Raw genomic sequence first — 26,214 nt, 5'->3', positions numbered from 1 at the left:
ACTTCATAATGGCGCCCACTGCTCTCAACATCCCTTCACGTTTCCGCTTTCCTGCTTTCCTTTTCTGTGGTTTTTCACACTCAACAGTTTGGTCTTTTATTCTCTCCCCAGGCGAATTAAAGACACTCTTGAAGCCACAACCATTTTTGTAGTGTTCATTAAATACAGATCGTCTGCAAGAAAAAAAAAGGGCACAAAGACTAAAAGGAATCAAAACGGCAGGATGAAGAAAAAAACCAAACCAAAACAAAAAAACGGGGGGGGGAAGAAAGAACCATAAAATGACATGATTTGCACTTTTTGTTTATGAACAGATAATACAGAATGACTCGAGGGCCTCGCACACTTGCATCGTCCCTATACACACAGGCACAGCATGAAAACTGACTCAGCAAGTAGAAACACGTCCCCGCTATCGACATTGCCGTAAAAAACATGCACAGATGTGTGTATAGACACAACATGGCGCCGGGTTTATTCCATACTGTCAGCTGTTAAGAGCACTAAACTCCTAACCCCCCCCGGTCCCGTCTCTATCCAGACAAAGTCAACTCACCATGGCCAAAAATGGCTGTGTGTGATTCTGAGGTGCTGAAACATCCCACAACATCCACATGGAGACAGAAGGAGATGTTTTTGGGGGGTTTTGTTTTTGTTTTTTGTTTTTTACAAAAAAGAAAAGCTTAAAATCTGTTCATCCAACAACAACAAAAAAAGAAACGAACAAATAAAGTACAAATTGTCCGGGTTACGTTGATAAATATGCAAGTGAAGTTGACTCTGTCCCTAAGACTGTAGGAAGTCAGAATGACCTTTGGGGGGGGGGGGGGGGGGGGGGGGCAGCTCCGAGACCCTCGAGGATGGTCAAGAGAGTCAGGAGAGATGAAACAGAGAGTGGGATAAGAACACAGGGATTAATGGATGAAGGGAAGGAGTGGGAGACGGAGAGAGACAGAGGTTAAACTGTTAGTGAGCCTGGACAGTTCTGTAGAAACGCAAAGGAGGGTCGGAGAGGAGGAGGAGGAGCAGGAGGAAGAGGAAGAGGAGGAGTTGTGTTCTGGGGCTTCAGCAGCAGCCCCCTCCAGCCTGGTGGCTTCCCTGGCTACTGGAGAGTGTGGAGTTGGTGGTAGGATGCTGGGGTCCAATCTTAATACCATTAGCCTGCAGGAGGACAGAAACAAAGAGAGACAGTGATGAATGTGAACCACTCCGATCAGGTGTGGCGGTAAACCAGGTTTGATTGTGGGACAGCTCAGCTTTGTGTAGAGTTATCATGTTCTCTTTGTGTACTTTGGCTTATTTCCATTATCCAAAGACTTACTTGTTAGGTTGAGCGACGAATCTAATCTGGCTAAATCAATGTGTGTGTCTTTTTGTGTTGGAAAGTTTCCATAAAAAACCTTTTCACATAAATGCCGAGGCCCTAACTCAGAGAGTCCAGAGACTATCGAGGAGAAGGAACGGAACAGCTGGTGAGCACGAAAGTAAATAAGGTAGCGTGTGTTTATATGAGCTCTGTAAGCAAATCTTAGTATAAAGCTATAGTCTACTTTGAGAGTCGTTGGACAATACTTCACAGACATTTGACCCATTCATGGAACCTCCATCATAACCAGACTGGAAATGATGGTCTCAATACATTTTATTCCACAGTCGGAATGGTCAGCAGCGAGCATTCACTGTGGGTCACACAAGCTGAACTTTACACGTGAAACAGCCTAAACTGAATGAACCACAAGTCGAGGCAGCAGTATCACCATGCTGCTTCTTATACTTTAGCATTAATGCAGGCTGCAGGATATCTTGTGGTCAAAGTGCTGAAACAAGCCGTCCATTTTCAGTTTCCTCGTACTGCACATTACTTTCCCGTGTTATTGGAGATAATCTCAATGAAAGTAGAACCAAGAGCGTATTAACCATGACAGTGATGAAATTTAATTATCGCTCGGGCCAAAAAAATGTCTAATTATGAACTCGAACTCAATAAAAGAGGCTCAAGAGTGACTGTGTGTGTTATTGCTTTCATGGTGAGATTAACACTGCACACTGCCTGCAGGGGTTCCTATTAGATCACATCACAGACGAAGCAACAGGTGCTGCTGCGCTGCACAAAGGCAAAGGAAACAGCAGCAGCACTCAAGGACACCGGGAGGAAAGAAAAAAAACAAAACAAAACCGAATGGCACATATAAAAGAGAGAATGAGAGGGAGAGGGAGGCAGGTGGGTGGGTGGGTGGGTGGTGGGGAGACACTTTCATCTCTCTGACTCCCTCGCTCTGTGCTGTAGTGCTCACTTTCCCTCTCTGTGTTTCATCATCTCTCTCTCCGTGGCCGGCGCACACTTCTAGCCTCGCTTGCTCTCTCCTTCTGTATATATTTATCTCGCTCCCTCTCAGAGTAACTCCCCCTCCTACACTCAGTAGCAGTAGTGCCTCTGGGAAACACTGTATGCCTTTAAATCACATTTATTGAGCAAAGGCCATGTGTGTGTGAGAGCCTGTGTGTGTGTGTGTGCGAGCGAGTGTTTTCTCATAGTGGCTGCCAACATTTCTGGTGGGGCTTCCCTCGCTCATTCTCGCAGCCAGTCAGCTGATGTGGTTTGGCCGGCCAGCCTGCCTTCGCTCCGTCTTACTGTTACTAATAACAAAAACACTGGCTGCCTGGCTCTCTCCAGTCCTGTCTGCCCAGCGCCTGAGCTCCTTGGCTATGCCGCGAAACAGATGTGGAGCAGACCGGCGGACTCCGTTTAGAAGCTGCACGGCCTACCGGCGCGCACACACACACAGAAGTGTTCTCACACGTTCGCCGGCGCTCACAGGACTGGATGGTGGGGACTGTGTGCGTGTCTGAGAGGACCGTAACGTGATTTACGTCATGTGACTGCACGGGCAGGGAAGCATATTTTGCGCTCAACAGGCTGAGAAGACAACCATCTGGATGATGGGACAGCAGACAGCAGGCCTTCACGCTGCAGGTTTTCCACCTTTCATCAAATAGAACATGATTATGTGTTGGAATGAAGAAACGTTAGATGAATGTATGGCGCAAAAGCACGTCGGGAAACGGGAATCACGTCACAACAGCAATGGCGGACCTAAGATGTGGTGACAGGCAACCCCATAAAAGTCCCAAACATTTTAAAATATGTGCCATCTGGAAACCATTTACCACGATTCAGCTCCAGTATCTGACACTGAAGCTTGCTTGTGATATGAAACATATCCGAGAATCTCTCTTGTTTTGGGAAGAGGTGAAGAACGATTATCATCACTGTGGGAACACTCTCCGTTCAAATCCAGTTGGTTTGCTGTTCCTCTTATGTGCACGTGACTTTTCTCCCTCATAACAAAAACACACTGACGGTTAATCATTGACTCTAGAGTTGCCCGTAAGTGTGAATATGAATGTTTATGGTCATCCGTCTCTCTGGCTATCCGTCCATAGTCAGCTGGGATCAACTCCAGCCCCTTAAGTTGTATAAAGTAGATTTTGTGGAACGTATCAAGGTCGAAGCTGTGCATAGAAGACAGTTTAACTTGTTAACCAGCTAATCAAGTTCAGATAACTTTCCAACAAATGTGGATAACATCAGTGTGGGCGTACACACATACAGAAACAACAACCTCTGAGGTGTGTCACACTTGTCAGGTTTGGCGCAGTTGAACAACTGAAGAAATATGAAACAAGGTCAGTTCTCAGCCCGGTCTTAGTCTCATTTGACCGAACACGGGATGTGACGGGCATGTGAACGCCTTTTATTACAGCAGAACTTTGTTAGTCTGTGCAGCTGGAGAATTCGTGCCAATGTTATGACGCCTTCTAACTTTGTATAAGCAACCGAGAGCCTTCAGCTTATGACCAATAATTACAAGAATCCCACATTGTAGCGCATCCATTGTGTAACACACAACTTAAAGTGTGTGGAATGCTGCATGATTGCATCTCCAACTAAATCCTCAGTTTTTTCCCCTCCTGACCAGACATGTGCATCACGACTGTTAACACAACCTGAACCTCCTTCCATTGATCAACATGACATCTTTGCTATAGTAGTTTCTGCGTGGACTGTACGCAGCGCCTCATGACAGATCTGCAGCTTAGTGGGAGCAAACAAACTAATGAATCAAACTAACCGCTTCCTCCCTACAAGAAAGCAACTGACATGACCGGAGTGTCAGTCTGAATGAATGAAGTGAAGCACGATGGAAACCCGGGCTAAATATCAGGGTGATGTCGGCCCGTGTTCAATGAAACTGACAGGATGAATCAACCTTAGTGCAGAGATGTTTTCCTAGCTGAACGAGCACATCCTCAAAGTCAAATGTGAACAAAAGTGAACTCTGTCGGAGGTTCGACTGAATAGGGACTGTGTCGAGTCAGACGTGTGCACACGGGGCGACGCACTCGGAACACTTCCCGCAGAAGCTGGAGGATGGCAAAATAATTGAACAGGTGGGGCTTTGTAGACGCCCATAGATACATTAAGCAATAATCTAATGTGAACTGTGTTTTTGGATTACATAAAGGTGGCGAGTTAAAAAGCCCGACTGACTCTCGACTGTGCCGACCGGCCGTGGAGTCTTGACCGTCTGGTTGGCCGTTTCGCCAAGACGACAACAATCTGGCTGGCTGGTTCACAAACTTACTGGCTGGATAGGCAGCTTACGGGCTGACTGGCTGGCTGAGTGTTTGTTTTCTTACTGAATGACTGAGACCCTGTGGGATGTGAGGAATTTATGAGCTGGCAAGATGCCGAGAGAGTGAGACAGATAAAGAGAGAGAGGGAGAGAGAGAGAGCAGGAGTGGAAAATAGAGCAGCGGAGAGGAGGAACGCAGGGAGTTTTGCTTGGCTGGAGTCAAAGGAAGAAGAGAGGAGGACTTTTTTCCCCTCTTTTTGAGGCTAGAGGGAGCGTGGCAAACCACACACACTGCTGGAAAACCACACTGAGGAAAAAATAAGGGAGGGAAAGAGAAGAACAAAGACCAGAGGAGAGGAAGAAAGCAAAAAAAAAACAACCAAGCAGAATATAGAGATTTGGGGGAGGAGGGAAAAAAAACAAAAAACACCAAAAAACCCAGATGAGCAGCGGATCTCACCTCGTTGTTGATATCAAACACTCCCTCCTGAATCTTCTCATAGATCTCCTTGGCTGTGTTGATGAAAGCCTGAGACGGAGACAGGAAGCGAGACAGACAGAGAGAGGGGAGGAGATTTAATTTATATTTGTATGTTCACTCCCATAAATGAGGCTGCTCTTGTCAAAAACAGAAGACGAAGAAAAAGAAGACGACGTTTTTTACCAAAACAGCTTCACATCATTGGGAATGCAAAACGGATTCAATGTAAACTTCAGAAGCACAACCAGCCCTTCACATGCAGACATTTGACTTTCCGCGTCTCGCTCAGGCTTCCAAGATTCCTGTCAAGACTCGAAAAAGCTCTCAAAATCGTAACAAACTTGCCATCACACAGTGAACTGCCGCGCCGGCTTTTATGCTTCCGTGTGGCGACGACGGAACGCGTGCATTCATTTGCTCAATATTTTGCAACGCTAAAAATCCCAATCTCACTCATTCCACATTTAAAGGGGCTGGCTGCACAGGAACTATGCATCCACGTATCATGTTGGCAGAAAAAACACACCCTGGAGACAAAACAACCAAACATGGACGCCATGAGACAAAGCGTGTGAATCTGGAGTCTGCTTGGTACAAAAGTCAAGGCCTTCGTACTACACCATGCTCTACTTAACACAAGACCACAGAATTGGACACAAATAAAGGCAAAGGGTTTTGTTTTGTTTTTAATTTGACGCCATACATTTTCTTTCCCGTGTGCTTTAAAATGGATGCTTAAAAACATACATAAGATGGATGAAAATGTTTGGTGGTTTCATGAAGTTGGGTTTTGATGGTGAGAAGAATCCAGAATGAAGTCACGGACACACAGCAAATACACACAAACTACACACGCAGAGTGGGAAACTGTGGGAAGTCTCACTGTGATGCAAGAGGGCGAACCACTACACCAATGTGTGGCTCTTGACAGTTCACAGAAGAAATAAAAAAAAGCTTTTAAACATTACACTTATGAGATATTTCAATAATGAAAATAATGACAGAAGGCAGCATCACAATGTGCTTGGGGTTTCTGCATTCAATCCCAAGTTAGCAACAAATGAGCTCACCGCGTTATTGTTGTTCACAGCTTATTCGCATTTGAATTATTTATCTAAAAACAAAGCGTGGGGGTCCTTAAGTATTTGGAGGATCCTCTGAAAGCTGTTCTGTTGAGATTCAAGATTACTTTAAGAAGGTATAATTCCTGAGAGGATACCCTCAGAGCTCCTTCCAAGGCTCGCAGAAGCGGAGGAGATACGACTGAAGACGCTATAAGAAGAGGCAGTTGCTCTTTTGAGCTGATTAGCTAGAAGATCAGAGCCTAACACACACACACACACACACACACACACACACACACACACACACACACACACACACACACACACACACACACACACACACACACACACACACACACACACACACACACACACACACACACACACACACACACACACACACACACACACACACACACACACACACACACACACACACACACACACACACACACACACACACACACACACACACACACACACACAGCTTTTAGACAGCAGAGCAGTGATCAAAGACGATTGAATAAAATGCGACTGGAGCTCCCTGAGCGGCTGGTCTATGACTATGCTATCCATGCATTTGTCTCCAGGAAAGCTCTCTTAGTGCGTGCGTGTGTGTGTGTGTTTGTGTGTGTGTGTGTGTGTGTGTGTGTGTGTGTGTGTGTGTGTGTGTGTGTGTGTGTGTGTGTGGGTGTGTGTGTGCGTGTGCGTGTCTCCAAGGTCTAAACTAAAGAGCACCCAGTAAAACTAAAGATCTCAAATCAGCACTGATCACAGACACTTCTGTCCATAAAGGAACAAAGTAACAGCACAGACTCATTTCACTCAGAGTGCAAAAAAACAAAAAACAAAAAGAAAAACCTCTGTCAGCCTGTGACAAAGTGTTTCAGGAACTGAAAAGATGTCCTGAACTTCTATCTGACACCCTGTCAGAAATAGACTTCGGAGCTCAGGGGTGCTCTCTAGTGTGCTCTGTCCTGTTCACTCCTGTCCTCTTTCCCTCAACGCATCACTGCACCCCTTGTTCCTTCACATCTTACACTTTCTGTTCTGAACTTCAGCTAATGGAGGTTCAAATATGTGCAGATCATAAGATAAGAGGAAAATAGAACATTAAAAGACAGAAAACTGAGCATATTAGGGAATAAAAAGAAAAAGAGGAATGGAGAAAAGCGGACGGAAAGAGGAGACAAGTGGTTTAAGGAAAACAATTGCAATTGAAGGTTACAGAATAAATATAACAGATCATTTAAAGTTAAGTCAAACAGTGTACACCAAAAAATCAGGACGGGAGTTAAGGGGGGGGGGGGGGGGGGTGACAGAAGTGAGTGGTTGTTGAAGATCGGACCTCAATGAAAGAGGGATGTGAGGAGGAAGTAAGGAGAGGCGATGAGACGATGAAAAGATGCTTACAGGAATCTCTCCCTATCTGTCTCTGAGGACCATCCCATCAGCCCTAGTGTCCACCCACAGACCCTGACGACAATCCCCGCGTGCTGATTGGATGCTTGATGTCGCTGAGGGGAGGCGGGGTGGAGGTTATGAATATGTATGAACTATAACTGGTTGATATACTGCGAGGGAGACGGAGGGAGATGATGGGAGGAAGGGACTGAGAGAGGTGGGGGGAGGAAGAAATGAATGGAGGAGGGCAGGAAGACACAGAGGAGAAGGGGGTGGAAGGCACATCGGAGGAGTGGGGGAGGAAGAAAAGGATGGTGAGTGGAAGGGGGGAGGTGAAGGAGGAGAGGTAAAGAGCAAATGATGGACGCCGAGGGATGAGGAGGGATGGAGCGAGGAGAGATGAAGGGAAGGGAGGAGAGGCGCGGTATCAGGAGGATTCAGAGGACACTAATGAGACAAATTAATCATACCACACACACACACACACACACACACACACACACGCACACGCACACGCACACGCACACGCACACGCACACACGCACACGCACACACACGCACACACACCCCTCCCCCCTCATCTTAACCCCAGAGAGAGCTCTACTCCACAGTAGTGTGGGTGTGTGTTTGTATGATATAGGCCAGGCAGGAGAGGCTAGAAAAAAATCAATGTAAACACACGCACGCACGCACGCACGCACGCACGCACGCACGCACGCACGCACGCACGCACGCACGCACGCACGCACGCACCCAGGCGGCGCTGCCCCTAGCTGGCATGCTGTGCAGTGTAGGATGGGATTATTTATGTGATTGGATAAGTGAGAAAGGGGTCCCGCAGGACAACGCCATGCATTCATTACGCACAACAACACCAGGGGTGTGTCGTTGTGAGGAGGCGGAGCAGCGCGCTCACTGTGCTTCATGATGCTAATGTGGAGCTGGCAAGGTTAAGATAGAGTGCGGTGATCCATAGCGCTACAGGTCGACCGGGGAGGGGGGGTCGGATATGTTCGGCGGGGCATTTTTACCTGCATTGAGACAGAAAACTTAATTTGATTTGTATCGTTCATCAAAACTGTGTGGATTGAATGCCCACTGTGCGTGCACTGACCTAGAGATGTCACAGTGTGATCATTTCAGTGGTCATCGCCCACTGTTCGTAAATGTTGAGAAAATAGTGAAACATGCTGAAATACTTTTATAGTCTCTCCAATAAACCTAGAATTATAACTAGAAGTGCAGTTTAAAGCAGTGGGAGCCTAGAGGTCAGAGAGGCCAGATGAATGTGGACCGCTGTGGGTCCAGGCGCTTCAACACCACCAGCTCAAAGGGCGCGTGCCGCTGCAGAGCGCCGACGAGGTGTGGTTGAGGTCAACTATGAAGACGGCGTTCTCAGCGTAGAGAAAAATATTCTTAAGAGGATTGATAAAAGTATGCTTTCTGAATTTTTCTTTCTTCCATTCAGTCTATTTTTTTAAAGTAGCTTCCTGAGGGCAAAAGCTTATAGCAGCAATCAATCATCCACACCTGCACTCAGACTCACAGCTCATTCAGAGTCACAATTGACCCCGCTAACTAGGAGTTCATAGCCAGAACAATGTGTGCAGGCACAGGATGAACATGCAAACTTCAGAATGAAGACCAAAACCCAGATTACAAATAAATCTTTTGAGGAAGTCATCACACCATCAGCCTGTTATACATCTGCCCATTTAAACAGATTTAAAAAGAAAGAGAAAGTATTGAATAGGTAAAAAATAAATTCATAAATACAATACTAACAAAAAAAAGAAGGGTTTGGGATCTAAAAATCAGCTAAATGAGATTGAATTGTACTTGATTAATGCATCCTCACTGCAAACAGCATGAAGTCCATGAATTCTTTATAGGCTTTTGAAATGAGGTTGGGTTGTTAAACACCTTATTCAACCTGAATCCAGGAGTTCATTTTGACAAGAGATAAAAACTGGAAGAGTAAATCTTACTGTTGTGACTCCAATGCTGAGGCACAACTTGTGGAAATTGGTCACAAATCTTTATATCACTCAGTGAACTTAGCATTTTTTCCATATGGATTGCCTGACGGGCCTTCGGGGATTTTCAAGCACCTTATCTTTGAGACCTGACTGGATGTTTATGCATGAGAGGCACGTTGGGTTGGAGTGGTGCTCAGAGCTCAGTCAGGCTGCCAATGCTATAACTGGCACACCAACATGCTCGGAATGACAACGTTAACCCGTGTTAATACTTCGAGGGAATAACTGGTTTATATTTAATCAGCTTGTTTAGAGTGTGAGAATGCCATGCTTTACTGCCCATTATTGAACTGGTTCAAGTTTCTAAATATTACTATAGATACTAAAATTGCTATTTTTCTTCTCCACTGTACATAGGCAACGCTCCAAAAAATGTTTATAGGTTGACATCGATGACATATTTCACAGTCTGAGGACGTGTGAGCCTTCGTCAAGACTTGGAAGCTGGTCTTACAGCTCGATAAGAAGACGTCCGTGTATGCATGTGCATGACAGTGTATGATTACCTCCTCCACATTAGAGGCAGTCTTGGCTGAGGTCTCCATGAATATGAGGCCGTGTTCTCTGGCAAATGCTTCCCCTTCCTCTTTCTTCACCTCTCTCCGCGACTCCAAGTCACTTAAAGAGACATACAGTGCATGTCATCAACATGGGGAGACAAAAAAAACCAAACAAAGAAAACTCAGCCGGAACAAAGAAAGAAAAAGAATTTGTCCATTTCATCACAACGAACATATTCTATCATCTGCACTTTGGAATGTTGGCTAATATTCCAAGGCTTCATGGAACACATTAGTCATTTTAGTGTCAGCTGTAAAAACAGAAAACAAACTCAGTTTCAAAGTGTTTATAATTGCATCAACACCAGCGTTTATAAAGAAAAAGGAAAAAAAAAAGCTAATGCAATGCTGTTATGTAACCTCAAGAACATTGTGAGCAAGCAGTTTTGTCAATAACCAGCTGAAGTGTGTTGCAGAAGTGAACTTCCTCATTTCAAATTTGACGTGTTTACCAAAGTGCAGTCGTTGCTCTCGGGCCGCGCTCTCTTGTCACGACTTTATCTTACACACCAGGGCATTATATAAGCCCAGATACAGTAAGCCACGGCTAAGAAATAATAAGTCAGTTCCTCTAAACTAACTAAATCCAATTTGCAGATTTGACTTGGATTAGTGTGAAAGTCTTTGCTTTGGCTAAATTGGAACATTAGTGCAAAAACTTTGGAGGCGGTTCAGCTGTAAAAGCATCAAAGCTTGCTTGGCCAAAAGTTAAATAAGCCATTGTTATACAGCACAACGTTCTTAAACACCACTGCCACACATTGTTGACGGTCCAGCATTATGTAGGGCAGTATGTACCCGTAAGAGAAAGAGAGAGAGAGAGAGAGAGAGAGAGAGAGAGAGAGAGAGAGAGAGAGAGAGAGAGAGAGAGGAAAAACAGGATCATACCTCTTGTTGCCAATAAGCATGATGACCATATTGGAGTTGGAATGTTGGCGGGCGTCCTCTAACCAGGTCGTCAAGTGGTTGAAGGTGTCCCTTCTGTTGGAAATGGACAGATTGATGGTTTCAGTCTCGGCGCTTTGATGCAACTCGGGTGTCACAATTAAAACATCTGTCGCACATGTGGATTTCACACATTTCGCTCCCGCTCGTAACATTGACTGACAGGTGTGTCATTTACTCTCGCAATATTCACAGCAATTTTAACAATCCACCTTTCCCCCCCGTCTATAGCGGCACATCCCCGGGGGTTTGGTTTGAAGAAACAGATTAGTTAAACGCAGTGCAGATGCATTGAAGACCACAGGCTACTATATTATGGCGCTTAGTCACTGCTTCACCTTCAACAGATCAGAAAGGTTGATGAGAACTCGCACCAGCATTAGATAGGAGGCTGAAGCAAGCAACCTGTGCAAAGCGTCAAGGAAAATCAACCAGCTGTAGCATAAAGCAGCGCTACTACAAACCAGATTCAGTCGATTCCACGATCTTATTAGGGAGTGCAGAGTTTGATAGTTTTCTTAAACTGTGTGTGTGTATCCAGCTGGTAGCACACAGAGGTTTTGCCAGAGTATAATCAAAAGCTAGTTGTTTATGTTGCTTCAAGTTGTTTGTCGAGGAGTTTTCACTCTTATGTTCTGAAACACATGCAGCATCAGAAAACACCGAGAGCTCAGTGTGCATTTAAAAAGAGGGACAGCTGTGTAAAGAAGTGTTTCCCACACAACTCATCCCATAAGAAGGATCCTTAGTTGATATTTTGTGTACTTCCTCTGACTAAAGACCAAACACAATTTATTACTTTCATAGTGGCCCTTCCTCAGATCCCGTCTGATAACAATTATCCGGGATTATTCACAGAAGGAACATGGAAACTCAGAGAAACTATCTCAGCCCCAGGCCATTTGTGTATTTATTCACAACACAGTGAAGTAGATATTCTGAAGTAATGGGAGCCCAGGAATAAAAAAAAAAAAAAAAAGGTCACAAGGTCAACAAATAATTGGGAGTCCTCCTCTGGGGATCATGAAGATCAATAACAAATTTCCTGTCAATCTGGTCATCAATACAAATTTCTCTGGCCAATACTGCTGAGCACATGTGGAGGCTGCTGACGGGGTTTGTGAAGACAGATTACCTTGAAATGATCTGCTGGAAGTTAAGTAGGGAAGGAACATACACTACATATAAAAAAAAACAAAAAACTATTGATTTCTGAGAAGTTGTAGCTTTCCCGTGTAGACTTCTGAATGGCTTTCTTTCCTCCATGGTTGATAAATATTTAGCATCTAATCTAGATTTAATCAACCACATTCAGTCATCTAAAAACATTCAATTTAATAGTCCCAAATACTGTCATTCTGACTTTCTCAGAAGCACAACAGCACACACTCTGAAACATAATAAAAATGTATTTCACATTCATGTCCTCTGTAGATTTATTCACACCTTACATTTATAGAGAAATCATCAAGTTATATTTTTATAATTATATATATATATATTTTTTTTAGGCTCCTGTCTTGTGGAGCCAGCTCCCTGTTCCAGTTCAGGAAGCTGCCGCAGTCTTTTTTAAAGACCGTCTTTGTTGCATTGAGATGCTCCCACTCTCCGTATGCCACAAACATTATGAGTAACTCTCCTGTACTCCGTTCTCTCTCTCTCCGGGTGTCCGGAACCTTCCTGCATGCAGCGTGAGTTGCTTGTGATTGGCCGCGTTACCTTGTGATGTCATAGACTAGCAGTGCTCCGGCTGCTCCTCTGTAGTAAGACCTGGTGATGGACCGGAACGACTCCTGACCAGCCTGAAGAAACATACATATATTAATAAACAGAAATGGAAACCTGAATAATTGAAATGTCCACAGACATTTTTTTTTTTTTTCTGGCTTTCTAACCCTGCTGCAGCCAAAGTCTAACGCTTTATCAAGCCTGCTTGTTCGGTTCCAGAACACATTTTCTAATAGTCCTGTTTAGTTTTTGCACATTTTAAATATTGGTCCTCATTCTCATATAGATTCCAGCTCTGGCTTTTTCATCAGCTGGCGAGGGGAAAGGACAGAGCACGGCTTGTAACGGGATACAATGGAGTTCGTTCTCCATCTATCCATCACAATTCTTTTCTTTCTCGTTACTTGTGTGTCTAACCTCCCGGTTTCACTGTTTATGACCAACAGAACGGGTCCCATTAGCTGTGCAGTCTGATAGGGTGTCAGATAGAATATGGATTAGACTTGCAGCATTTATGTCATACCTGACAGCCTACCTTGAACACCAGGTCACCTTGCTTATTCACCCACCCCCTTCTGTTATTTTTTTCCCCTCATTGTCTCAGCTTTACTGCATCTTTCCTCCATTGCTCATCTTTCCATTCTTTATGAATCCCTGGGCCTCCCCTCTTTCCATCGCTGCTTTCACCATCTAGCGTTCTTACCACCCCCTCTTCCCTGCCTCGTCTATTCACCCTCTGTCTCCGTCCGACATACAGTAACAATGTTGTCTGTGTTCTTCTAGGCCGGAGTCGAAAACAAAACGGCACTCTATCCTAGCAGCTGCAAGCCCGGCACTGCTCTGACCTCATCTGAAAAACCAGACAGGCAGACAGACAGGCAGGCAGGCAAGAACAGAGTCAATCTGTGAATCACTCGGCAACTCAAAGGGCCAGGATGCCAGTTTGTCACCCGGGAAGCCGGTCTGCGGGTCACCACCACACAACTCGTCAGTCACCAGGTGAAGGTAACCATTTTCAGGGCTGTTCAGACGCTCAGTCAGCGAACAAAACAACAGGTTAGCTGGTCACTCGCACAGTCAGTCACTTATTCAGGGAGCAGTCAGCTGCCAGTAATGCTATTAGTGAATAAATGATAAATAAGGGTGAAAGAGAGGGAACGCTGTGTCTGTCTGCCATCTGCCCAACAGGCTTGTGTGATCTCTCTCTCTCACACACACACACACACACACACACACACACACACACACACACACACACACACACACACACACACACACACACACACACACACACACACACACACACACACACACACACACACACACACACACACACACACACACACACACACACACACACCTCTTGCTGTTAGGTGTCGGTGAATTGGAAATCCAGAAATGGACTATAACAGCCGCCGTCCTGGGTCCTGGTCACTTGAACGTGGATTATTACATTCATGAATGACCCGGTAAAAACAAGTTGCAATCCGGAGCGACAGAAACACGTAGTTGTCCAGGACTTGAGAACCAAAACTGACATGTTCAAGAGCTTTTCCTTCCACAGTTCTTAATAGAAATTGACAGTTTCTTCCATGGAGCTCTACTTCCACCTGCTGGGCAACTTCAGAACTACATGTAAAGATATGCTGTACAGTCTGGCAAAGGCATGCGCCATCTTTTGTCCAAATAATGACACATAGCAACACGTGAGCCTGAAACACATAATGAACACTTTCCCTATAATTCAGAGGAGCAGTTCACCACAGCAGCTTTCTCCAAGGAGGACAAACCTTAATTAAAAAAAAGAAACCCGAGTCTAAAGGGAGGCCCAGCATGGTGGGTTATAATATCATCACAGGGACTTTTTCAGTGAGGGTTGCAAGTAGTGAACACTTCAAACAAATGAAATACTACTGCAATAGAATTGAAATATACTCCAGAGTGACAGCAAAGGGTAACAATGACTTGAGACTTCAAACACTATTGTTTTTTCCCCTGTGTGAACTGATGTGATTAAGACTGCTTTCTGTTATTCAAAGGTAATCTGGTCATCCCCTACAGTGTTTTTCCAGAAACTTTTATTGGTGGACTTTTGTGTTGCCCGTCCTCCCCGTCTCTTAATCATCCACCCAGAAATCCATCGTCTATTCCTCTATATTCACCCCGGGGCTGCGAAACTCTTCTACACTCTTCGTCCAGCACAGTGAGATAATCAGCCACCTTCACACTTACCATCAGTCTGGAACCACTAAATGCATGTTTTTGGAGTTGACACAGAACCCCCCCCCAAAGTCTTTCGTCTTTTGAATGAAATCATTTTTGTTTCACTAGTAAAATGGTGCTTCACTTCACTTTATTAAACACAAATACAACACTGGTTTTAGGATGACGCTGAAACAATAATTAATCAGTCCAGGCTTTTTAGCACTGCTGTGAATATGACAAACAGGCGCAGTGAGCACATTTTTACCTGGAAAAATTACTTATTCATTTATGACTTCCATGACTTGTTTTTGGTTTAACTAACAAAAAAATGCTGCTTTTATGTGGTCTTTAAATGCGACACGTCTTGTTTATCAGGACTTGTAATTCTTTACCAATAGTGTCTTCTGCATTATTATAATAAAAAAAAAACCAAAAAAAAAAAACAAAGAGTTTTCAGAATTCATTAAATTTCCATATATGTTAAGATTAAGTAAGTACCTCTACATGAAAAAAAGATTTTGACTATTGGACATTAATGCGTTACAGTTCAGAAATCAGTACAAGATTAAAAGTGTTTTGTTGTTTTAAACAATCGTGACTGCGCGCCTACAATGTGAAACTTCAGGAGATATATTTACCGTATCCCAGATCTGCAATTTGATCTGTTTGCCATCTATAGTGATCATCCGTGCTCCGAACTCCACACCTGCACAAACACAAGACAATGGTTTCAATTAGATAGTGTTAATTCAACAGCCCCAGTGTGTTCAGATGATTTTCAAAATTTCATCACATTAAAAACACTTTAAAATAACATTATTTATTTGTGGTGGTGTGGGATTCAAACCGGCGATCCTCAAATCCCAAGACTGCTTCCATATCCTCTAGGACTTTTGTTTACCCACCTCCATTGTCTAATGTCTTTTTTTAAAGCAGTGTAAGTGTAAAATAATCTAAATAAAACGGATTATCAGGAATGTCCAGAAACATCAGAGAAATCTACATGTATAAATCCAATTTCTCAAAATCAGGTAACTGCTGTTATCAGTCAGAGAATTTCACATTATACTGTTGACATGATCACGTGTGCATGTAAACATGCTCACACAAAGTTGATTCATTTCACAACACAAATTAAGAGAGTGATGTACTCTCGTTTCAGACAGTCACCGAATGGCAGCTGAATTGCAGCCTACAAGGACGAGGATCGATGTTATTGTGCAAGAATAACAAACATGGATGAAGCCCTCGCCACTGTGGGATTCATGTGTTTGGAGAGAAATCCCCCAAAAAATGGAGGCGAAAATGTGCACCATCGTGGCTCAGAAAGAGACACTTGGGAGGCCAATATTGAAATGGGAGCTTGAAATAAGTACTTATTAGCATGTACTAGCATTTTAGGTTAGCATTTAATGTTATGGTCTTTCATTTCCCAACAAAACACACCACATGTAAGCGTAACAAACAGGTCGCAGGAGCTACGATCACCCCAAATATCCGACACTGTCTGAATTTGATCACAGGTTGTTTTTTGTCAAAAGACCACAACAATGGCCGACAAAGAACAGCATTTACATCATTTTCCAGGAATCAAATAGGTACCAGAAATCACGAACAAAAAGCTGCCAATCTGATGAGAATACTGACTTGTGTGATTTATGGATTGGTCCTTGAGTCTGTAAAAACTTGTGGTGGTGGTCTGATTCAGATGCTTTATGAATCATGCTGTATATCATAACGATGAGATGCTCACTGAGTAACGTCTTTTAATCCTTGCACCTCTCTTCTTGGAACGAAAACAGCCATTATTAATAAGTGATCTACTATAAGGAGGGTAATTTTAACTTAAGACACGTGGTTTTATCAGAGGACGCAGAGCTGTGCTCAGTTGAATCAGATTTAATCTTGCAGAATGTCGGCAGGCCCGTAGTGAGCTCAACTTTGCTTATCTGACACATCCTTTATCTCCCACTGCAATAAAGCTTCATGATACCAGTAGTTTGTTGCCAGCATGTGGGCGATCCACCACAGGTACATGTTCCCACCTTTTAGTCAGTCAGCTCTAAATCTTATTGAAGCATCTCAAACAACTTCCCAACAAGAGAGGCGTGTCCTTTTTGAAAGCTACATACTAATGTTTGCATAATCACTCTTACCGATGGTGAGGTCATGAACTGGCTGAAACCTCTTGTCTGTGAACTGTAGTAATAGACATGACTTTCCAACACCTGCGAAAAAAGAAGAAACAACATTAAACAACTGGAGGAATGAATGAGTGTTGCACCCTGCCACAGATCTGCTAAAAGGCTCTTGAGCTACAGTCAACCATGAAGCATCTTAAGGTACAATGAGGAGATTTTACTGCTTTTAGGTGTTAGGCTAAAAACAAGAACTCGGTAGAGATGTACTTTGTGTAAAATGACTCCAAATGTAATCAGAACCACAATACTCAAGAGTCTTTGAGAAAAATGCTGTTATTTCCTTCACAGATGGTGAAACCCAAACACACAGGTTCAGTGTAGCAGCTCCTACAGTGGCCTGTTAACGAGGAGCATTTAGTTTAGGGAGGACTGATGGTGCTGGATTCTCCATTTCATACTGAAAAGATCACAAATCACAAAACCCACTTTTTCTCATCAGCAAAATAAAACAAGTGCACATAAACCAATAGATTTTCTTTTCAAACTCAAAAAAGTTAAGATGTGAATATGACAAGAAGGTGGATCGTTGTAACTTAATTAATATTGTACATGTTTATTATAACAACGGTTTTGAAGGAATGTAAACTATAAGAGATAGAGAAAGAACCAAAAACAAATTCCAGCAGCAGTAAACTCGGCCTGTAAATACATCTTTGTGTATTGTGTTAAATGCTTGTATGTCCTGTATTCACCTGCAAGTTCAATGTACTGCTTTACCGAAGCTTGAGGGACAATGTTTGAATATCGAGACCTGAGTTTGTCCGGACGGTAAAATGTGAACCATTTTCACTACAGCCCGAAAGGTTGTGAGACGTCGGAGATCTCCATGAGATCAAAAAGCTTTATATATATGCAAATTGTCGTTTAGAGAAGATGAGCGTTCGCTGTCGACTGTATTTACATATGCATATGAATAAGAGAATAATCAATGACTAGAATGAGGAGGTGGACAAATTGAGATGCAAAGGAGGTAAGGAGAATCGACAGGGACTCAAGGAGGTGACAGAGAGCAACATGGTCTTCTGCCTCCGTGGTTTCCAAGGATCACCATTGCCAGGCAGTGCGTTGCTAGGCAGGGACTGGTGTGACGACGACGGGGGATGGAGAGATCTCGGGGAGGAAAGCTATATAAAAGCAACAATCACGTCATTGTCGCCTCCATTGCACTTGGCTTAGCAGTCAACCGACCCTTGCGTGCAACATCGTCTACGAGACTCAAAAAGCCAGCAGCAAAAAACTAAACACTTATTTCTTAATTGGATAATTTAACCACAAAGCAATTAACAGATTGTTCTAACGCAGCAAACGGTCTCCAGAGGTCCATAATCAAAGCCTGCTGTGCCTTCAAATGGTGCAAGCAGCTACAATCACAGTGATGATGAACGGAGAACTGTGGTACAGGTTTCCGTGAGAGCTCTTTCCTCCAGCTTCTAGCTGTGGTAATAACTCCTCAGTGGACGTTACCACTCAGGGGAACACCGAATCGGAGCAGCCATACTGGGCAGTCAGTCAACAAAAGGAACAAGTCGACTGGATCATTGACAGGTGCAATAATTAAGTTGTTCTGTCAAAGCAAACACCAGTCAGACTAAACAGATGTGAAGTCACGATAAGCAGCGTTGGAAAACATTCAGCCTCTCTCTACTCCATTAAATATGGCGGCTCGACAACAGCAAATATTCTACATGCAATCAACCTTTACAGCGCAACTCTTGCAAGTTAAAAGCATCACACAAGGCAGGAATTGATTGCATTTAAACAGCATGGAAGAGGACAGACAAGACAAAGTGGAATATAAACCTGGGCTCTGGTCATTAACTGTGGAAGGAAACCTGTGAAATGTGATTTCCCTTCTGAAGACTGACCTAAGCTGTTGTCATAGCAACAGGACCTTCACGACAGAGCCCTGTCCAAGTTGTCCCACCACGAGGACTAATCTGCAACTCTAACTGCTATTTTTCACTGATCTTTACTGTAGGTATGACATTTTTCACAACTGTGAAACAAAACAACAGAGGCTGCAGAAAGGTAGTTAGAAACTAAAGTACTGGACATAATGTGACTAATATGTGACATAACTTCACCACGATTAGTAAGACTTGTGGCAGCTGGACTAACTTTCAAGGCAATCCATCAATTTGTTGACTCGCAACTAAAATAATGAGACAAACGATCTAACCTTTGCCAATAACAGAGAGAGGTGACAAGTTAGTGGTTTAAGAGACATTTCTATTAACTCCACAGATTGTACATTTGATGCTTTTAAAATGTTCTGCATGCCAATGAGGCGCGGTAACCTGAATCACTGCTTAGTCAGCATACAGAGCAAAAATCCCAGCTCAGGACTCTGACAGGAAGGTTTGTCCAAGGGAGCTTTTCCTCGCAGTTATTACTGAGGAGCTGAATTCAAGTTTAATGGCAGATCTGAAGCTGCTGCGCTGAAACCAACCGTAAAAATTAAAGCTGTTTCTGAGTTATTTCAAAGCTTTTCTCCCTCAAAAAAAAAAAAAAACAGAATTTAAGATCACATACATTTATACACAAACAAAAAATGTTTGAATATGAACGTAGTTGGTGGTTATCAAACGGACATGTAGTCCAATAGAAACAGATTAGTCACTAATCATGTTTTCAATTTGATGGTATGTAGAGTTTCACATTTTAAGGCGACTCGTGGGCAAACGGCCTGCTCAGACCATTCATCTTGTTTAGATGCATCGTGACACAATCACAACCCTCCATCACAAATACATTAATCAGAATGCAACGCGGTTTATGGAGTAGCATGTTAGAGACCAGTCATATGACTTCTGAGCCTCACATACCAACAACACTCACGGTTCCATCAGCATTCCTGGCGGTCATTAGTTGTGTAGTTGTACTCCAATCACGACATGTATAAATCTTTTTTAAATTCAGACCTTAAACTTTACTCAGCTTTTAAAACCTATTCTAGAGACAGTCTCAGTAAAGAGTTTAAACATATACACACTTTAGTTGAAGATGTGTTGCAGTTACACAACCGCTTGAATTACAATACACATGCAAGTGATGTGCATTAAACATGGATTATAGTGATATATGTTTAAGAAAGTTCTCCAGATTTGAGTTACCGATTTGTTCAAGATAGCACTGTCTAAAACAAAAAAGACCGCTTCCTACACAATTCCACCACAGCACCACAGAACTGTGAGCTCCCGAGGGCCCCTGTTGTGAAACACTTGTCAGGGAAGATATAACACACACACACAGAGGGCAGCTTAACCAGGATCCTCTTGAAAAATGGCACTGACCAAATAGAGCTTATTGAAGCGGGAGTATGGATGTTTACCAGCATTACTCCACAAGTACTGAGGGGAAAAAAAACAAAAACAAAAAAACACTTGACTTCTTTCATCAATTGAGATTAAACTGTTCTGATGTATCACGACGCAGCTCAAAATCTTCAGAAGGAGGTCAAAACTGTACGAAAAGAGAGAAGTCTCTGGAAATTTGCAGACCTACAGGCACTGCTCAGTAGAACAGACTATTTTGGAGGTTTTCGTAACTTTAACAGGGACTATAATTTTCTCCTCAGAGTCTAACCAAGTTTGCCTTTCTGCCAAGCAGATCTCCAGAGAGCCTGTCTGGAGAGCATCGGACAGAGAGAAAGTCCAACCTTCATTTTTCTCTATTAAACACAACAGGTCAATCAATAGTTGTTCTGCTCCATGGCTTGTATCAATAAGCAAAGTCTCTTCACCAACACTCCTACCTTTTGTTTGGTGCAAAACAGTATGTACCCAAGCAAAAAGAAAAAGAAAAATAGAAGCAGCCTGTTTACTGGGTTAGGAAGCTTATTGAGTTTCATAACTGATCAACTGATGATTGTTCTTCTTCCGTTCCAGAACGGGGACACAGTAATTAACAGTAGAACCACACGATGAGTCCAATTTATTTTCCAGCAGCTCTTGTTGGCTGACTAACTAGCTACACCCACCACAGCCAGTGTGTACATGGATACCCAGTGTGTCTCCCAGATGGTGCCGTGCAGGTGAGGGTTAGACTGTGACCTGCAGGGTGGGAGAGGGGAGAGGGGAGACCAACAACCCTACAGTCACTTTCTACAAAAAAAAAAAAAAAAAAGCCCCAGATGTCAGAGCAGACCACCATGAAGACCCAGACGCTCATTAGGTTTGAGTCTTTCGACTTGTGGCTATATGGTTATTTGCTTTAACTCAACATGGTATGAGGATACAAACAGACACACCCAAGTCAAACTCCTGTACTCCATAAGGAGCCATAGATAATGAAAAGCAGATGGCTGTGGAAAATTAGCAAATGAATCTACAGGAGGGAAAGATAGGGACCGCACAGACTATTATTATGAAGAAAACAAGCAAAAACAATGATCAAACATCATTATATTTCAAAAACATATAAATAGTGACAGTTCTGCAAACACCTAAAGCACAATGCGGTTTGAGGCTATTTAGACAACACAGTGTCTATTTGGCTGCTCCTTTTCTTTCCGTTTTTATTTACAGAGGTCGCACCATCAAGTCATCACAGTGTATGTGGGATGCCCTGTCATGTCACCATGGGACTGCAAAGAAGACAACATATGTGACCAAACATTCTATGCTTTTCTATTTTCAAATATACATCTTTTTTTTTTTTTAATCAATACAATGTTAGTGTTGACAAAATCTATGTCAAAGTTTTGGTCAAATTATCCCCCCTTTAATGTTGAAAGAGTAAATTCTAACTCAAATAAGCCAGCTTGTAAATAAGAATAAAGAATTCGACTTAATCCAGGTTGCATTTGAAAAAACTCATTTTGGTCTCATCTAATTAAAGGATTAGTCCCATGTTTCACAGAACCTGTCTGACTGCTTGTTCAGTATTCAATTACCAATAACAAACACTTCAGGGAATACAACTCAGTTCAACATAAATCAACCTGCATCACAGCAGTGCCATAAACTGAATTACCAAGACTGAGCAGACAATAAAGGATTTTCCTCTTAGTTAAATACGATTGCTTGATTTTAATAATAATAATTACTATATCAATCCCCTTGGGGGATTTACTTGACTGAAGTGAGCCATCAGTGTGTGGCCACAGTATGGTGCTACAGTGAGCCACGGTGGAGGCCTGACTGCCATGGGGGTTGAACCTGCAACCCCCTGATCCAAAACCTGCCTCTTTAGCTAGTGGGCAATCAGTCACTATTTTGCAGGGTGTTGCTCTATTGCTTGATTCCTCACATCTGGGAACAGGAAGCTTAACAAGTCTCGATTCACAAGACCACATGAGATTACGCATACATAACAGCAAAGTTTCTATTCTGTAATTTGTTAAAATGTGGAGGACTTACAAAAATGCTATAATATTGGTATGAAATATTATTTCCATCATGTTTTGTTTATATGTCTCCTGGATCAATATGAAAGAGTAATTTGTTTTTAACAGAAGGAACAAAACAAGGGACACACAGGTTAGAACTTTGTATACTAAGACATTTCTGTCTGTTCTTTCTGCTCACTGGTTCTACAGCTAGAGAAACTTTCATTTCAGGATTTCCTGGTAGTTACGTAGCAACTTTTTGCCTTGAACAAACTGGGCAAGGAAAAAGAAACAGTTTTTCTAACAGGTATACAAAATGACAATTCGAAAGTGCAGCTTACATTGCATCCCCTAAAAACATGTAATAACGATGTTATAGCTATAATACAGTGCACAAAGCTATGTCACATTTTTATCTTTTTTTGCGATACAAGATGTTTTTGGTTGCACTGAAGATGAAACTTGATATTGCCATAGATATCTGTGCTCTCTGAATTCAGTTTCAGAGAAAAGCATGCTGCTATGGAGGTGCTGCACAGAAAGTATTTCTAGCGTAGACGTACATGTAATCAAGCTGGGACCTTGGCTGTAGTTCTCCTCAACACCCGCCTGAAGATATAAACAAGAGCAGGAGAAACAGAAACCTGTTCTGCGATGACTCTGGTAAGCATGCAGCCTGCTGCAGAGTACATCTAATCACCTGATCTGAATTACAAACCAATTTCAAGGCACTGAAGGAGTACACACTCACGCCTTTTCACCTGAATGCAGGATACCTGTTTAAAACGTATACATTAATTTTCTTCCTTGGGAAACATCAATTGTACTGTTCATTGCTTAATGTAGTTTAGGGGTAAATGATCCTAGCTCTACCCAATAAAGAATGGCGTTAATGTTTTAAAGTTGATTCTAATGACTGTAATACAGGAGCAGCATAAATCCACCTGCTGCCTCAATCCAAACTAACCTGGGCAGGCCCCTCATCGGTGCAGCCAGCTGACAGCAAACAGATGACCATACTACCTACTTATTCACCGGGGCTTCCTCAAATCTTGATGGGTACTGGATGTAAATCTTTTAATGTTGTGAGCGAGAAAAATCACACTACCGTGTGCAGATCGTGAGCTGAAATGTGATGAGAACTTAGAGCTGCTCTACGCCATTTCATGGAATATTAGAGGCTTTAGCTTTTGGCCTCCTCTGCCAAGAAGCTAAGCTACTGTTGCCTGGGTCTTGTGTGATAAATATGTGGACACTAGAAAAAGAAAGGGGGTTACATATTTTGTTGTATGAAGTCGTGACGACTTTTTTTTTTTTTTTCTTTTCTGCTGAGTATATGTAACTGCAGCTAATGCTACAGGGGGTGTGATAGCATTAGCTCCCCCACCCTCGAACGGACAAAAGGCCCGACACAAACCTGTCGGTGTCACACCTGCTGCCCCGGAGCAGCATAGGTAACGTCTGCAAGAGACTTCACGGCGCTTGCCGGCGTGTTTTATGTATTGTTCGTGTACGTTAAGAGGCAATAATTGGAGCTGTCATCCCACCCCTCGCCTCTCGGCTTTTAACCACGTCATTGGACCGTCCAACACTGCGGAAATACACCGCTAGGCTAGCGGCTAGCAGCTAGCTCAGCGCTAACTGCCAGCGTATCTGGCGCTTCGCCGCTGCGGCTTACCCGTGTCTCCGATGATGATGTATTTGAAGAGGTACGCGTACGCCATGGCCCCTGGTGTGTGCAGTCAGCTGTCTCGACCCTTGCGCCTTCGTGAAACCGACCGTGAACCGTGCGAGGAAGGTAGCTGACAGCCTGTTAGCCTGTTTTTCTCAGTCGCTGCTCAAGGAAGGAACAATAAACAGCGAGAGCTTCGGCACGACGTCACACGGCACGACGTCACGCGGCCCGCCCTCGCCACGCTACCCAGTGGTGCGTTCAAGGTCCGCAGGAAAACTCGTCCGAGCACTTCGTGACTAAACATACAAGGTTTTTAGGAAAACGGTTTCAGGAGTTTTTCTTTTCTTCTTCCCTTTTTTTCTTTCATTTATTGAACATGTTTTATTATATCATTGTACTTTTGATTCAATATTGTTGATTAATCAAACCATTTTAAGTTTTTATGTGAGTTGTGATCCTGCACTTAATATAGGAGAACCTGTAAATGTCATTGTGCAATGTTGTATAATGACAATAAAGGCTATCTATCTATCTATCTATCTATCTATCCATCTATCTATCTATCTATCTATCTATCTATCTATCTATCTATCTATCTATCTACTGTGTAAATAGTTTGTCAGTCAGTCAAACAGACAGACAGATAGATAGATAGATAGATAGATAGATTGATAGATTTACTTTATTGATCCTCGGAGGGAAATTAAAATGTCACAGCAGCCAAATAAAGAACACATACACAAATATTATACTATAAAAGCACATTAGAAATTACAGGTAGTAATACATATTTTAGGAAGGTAAAAGTTAAAACCAAACACTGAGTGTGCAGATATAAGTATGAACACATCACATATAATCATAGACATAGAAATATTTTGCAGTGTAGGATGCAAAGGTTCTTGTGTTTCAGTTAGGATTCTGGCGGCAGAAGTAGATAGATTTTGTCTGATGGCACGGGAAAGGAACGATTTCCTGTTGCGTTCTTTTAGACAGTGAGGCTGGAGGAGTCTGTGGCTGAAGCTGCTCCTCAGGTTGTCCATTGTTTCATGCAGTGGATGGGAGACATTGTACATTCTGTCTTCAGCCACCTCCTGCAGAGAGGCGAGTTTCGAGCCTACAACAGATTCGGCCTTTTTGATCAGTTTGTTTAGTCTGTTAGCATCCTTTGCCTTCATGCCTGATAGATAGATAGATTTTATTGTCATTCTGACAATTTGCATCAAAGATGCACTGCAAAGAGCACTAAAAATACACACAATTTAAAAAAAATACCAGAGATAAAATAAGTTCTAAAATACTACTGCAGAAATGTAGTGCATGATTAAATTCCACATGTGGCATTTAGTCCCAAGTAAGTAAGTTAGTAAGTAAGTTAGTAAATAAATTATTAAGTAATTAACATTTTAACACAGTAAACATTTTTCCCAAAATTATGATGTTAGAAAAGTAGAATTCTAAGATCCAAAAACCAAAGAAAATTCCCCATTACTTGTATATTTTGATTAAATTCTATCAAATTATGTTATGAAATTGTATTGTAAGATAATGAGAATTGCAATTCTGATGAAAGATTCACAATAAATCTGTCCATGTCCTATACCACTTTATCCTGCTCACAGTAGTGAAGCCAATCTCAGCTAACTCTGGGCGAGGGCATGGTACACCCTGGACAGGTCACCAGTCCGTCACAGGGCAAGCACAGAGAGACAGACAACTACACACATTTACTTTCACAAGTTTTAAAAAACATTACCATGACTCCTGTTAATGTCTATGACACCGCAAAAACACTTTTCCTTAAGCCTGTGTGAATGAGCAATCGATTCGTGTTTGAAGGTTAAAGTCTTGTCACAAATCTAAGATACCTGAATGCAGTCCGTTGATAAAGACCAGGCTACAGTAACATTTAAACTTCTCATTCTGATGTTTGAACACTCTTAGTG

At 42.8% G+C, this 26,214-nt stretch overlaps 1 protein-coding gene across 1 annotated transcript; it reads right to left on the bottom strand.

The window, feature by feature from the left end:
- rab2a (RAB2A, member RAS oncogene family) lies at positions 1–24,483 on the bottom strand. Its single transcript, XM_080485305.1, has 8 exons — positions 24,272–24,483; positions 17,220–17,291; positions 15,702–15,769; positions 12,850–12,932; positions 11,074–11,166; positions 10,132–10,243; positions 5,098–5,166; positions 1–1,161 (listed from the first exon to the last, which is right to left on the bottom strand). The coding sequence occupies exons 1-8, from the start codon at positions 24,315–24,317 to the stop codon at positions 1,066–1,068; spliced, it is 639 nt and encodes a 212-aa protein (XP_080341431.1). The 5' UTR covers positions 24,318–24,483; the 3' UTR covers positions 1–1,065.
- Between the last annotated feature and the right edge of the window lie 1,731 nt (positions 24,484–26,214).

The sequence above is a fragment of the Lipophrys pholis genome, assembly GCF_963383615.2.
Source record: "Lipophrys pholis genome assembly, chromosome: 1".
Taxonomy (NCBI): Eukaryota; Metazoa; Chordata; class Actinopteri; order Blenniiformes; family Blenniidae; genus Lipophrys; species Lipophrys pholis.
The sequence above is the reverse complement of the archived record's forward strand: the minus strand, read 5'-3'. Positions and strand labels throughout refer to the sequence as shown.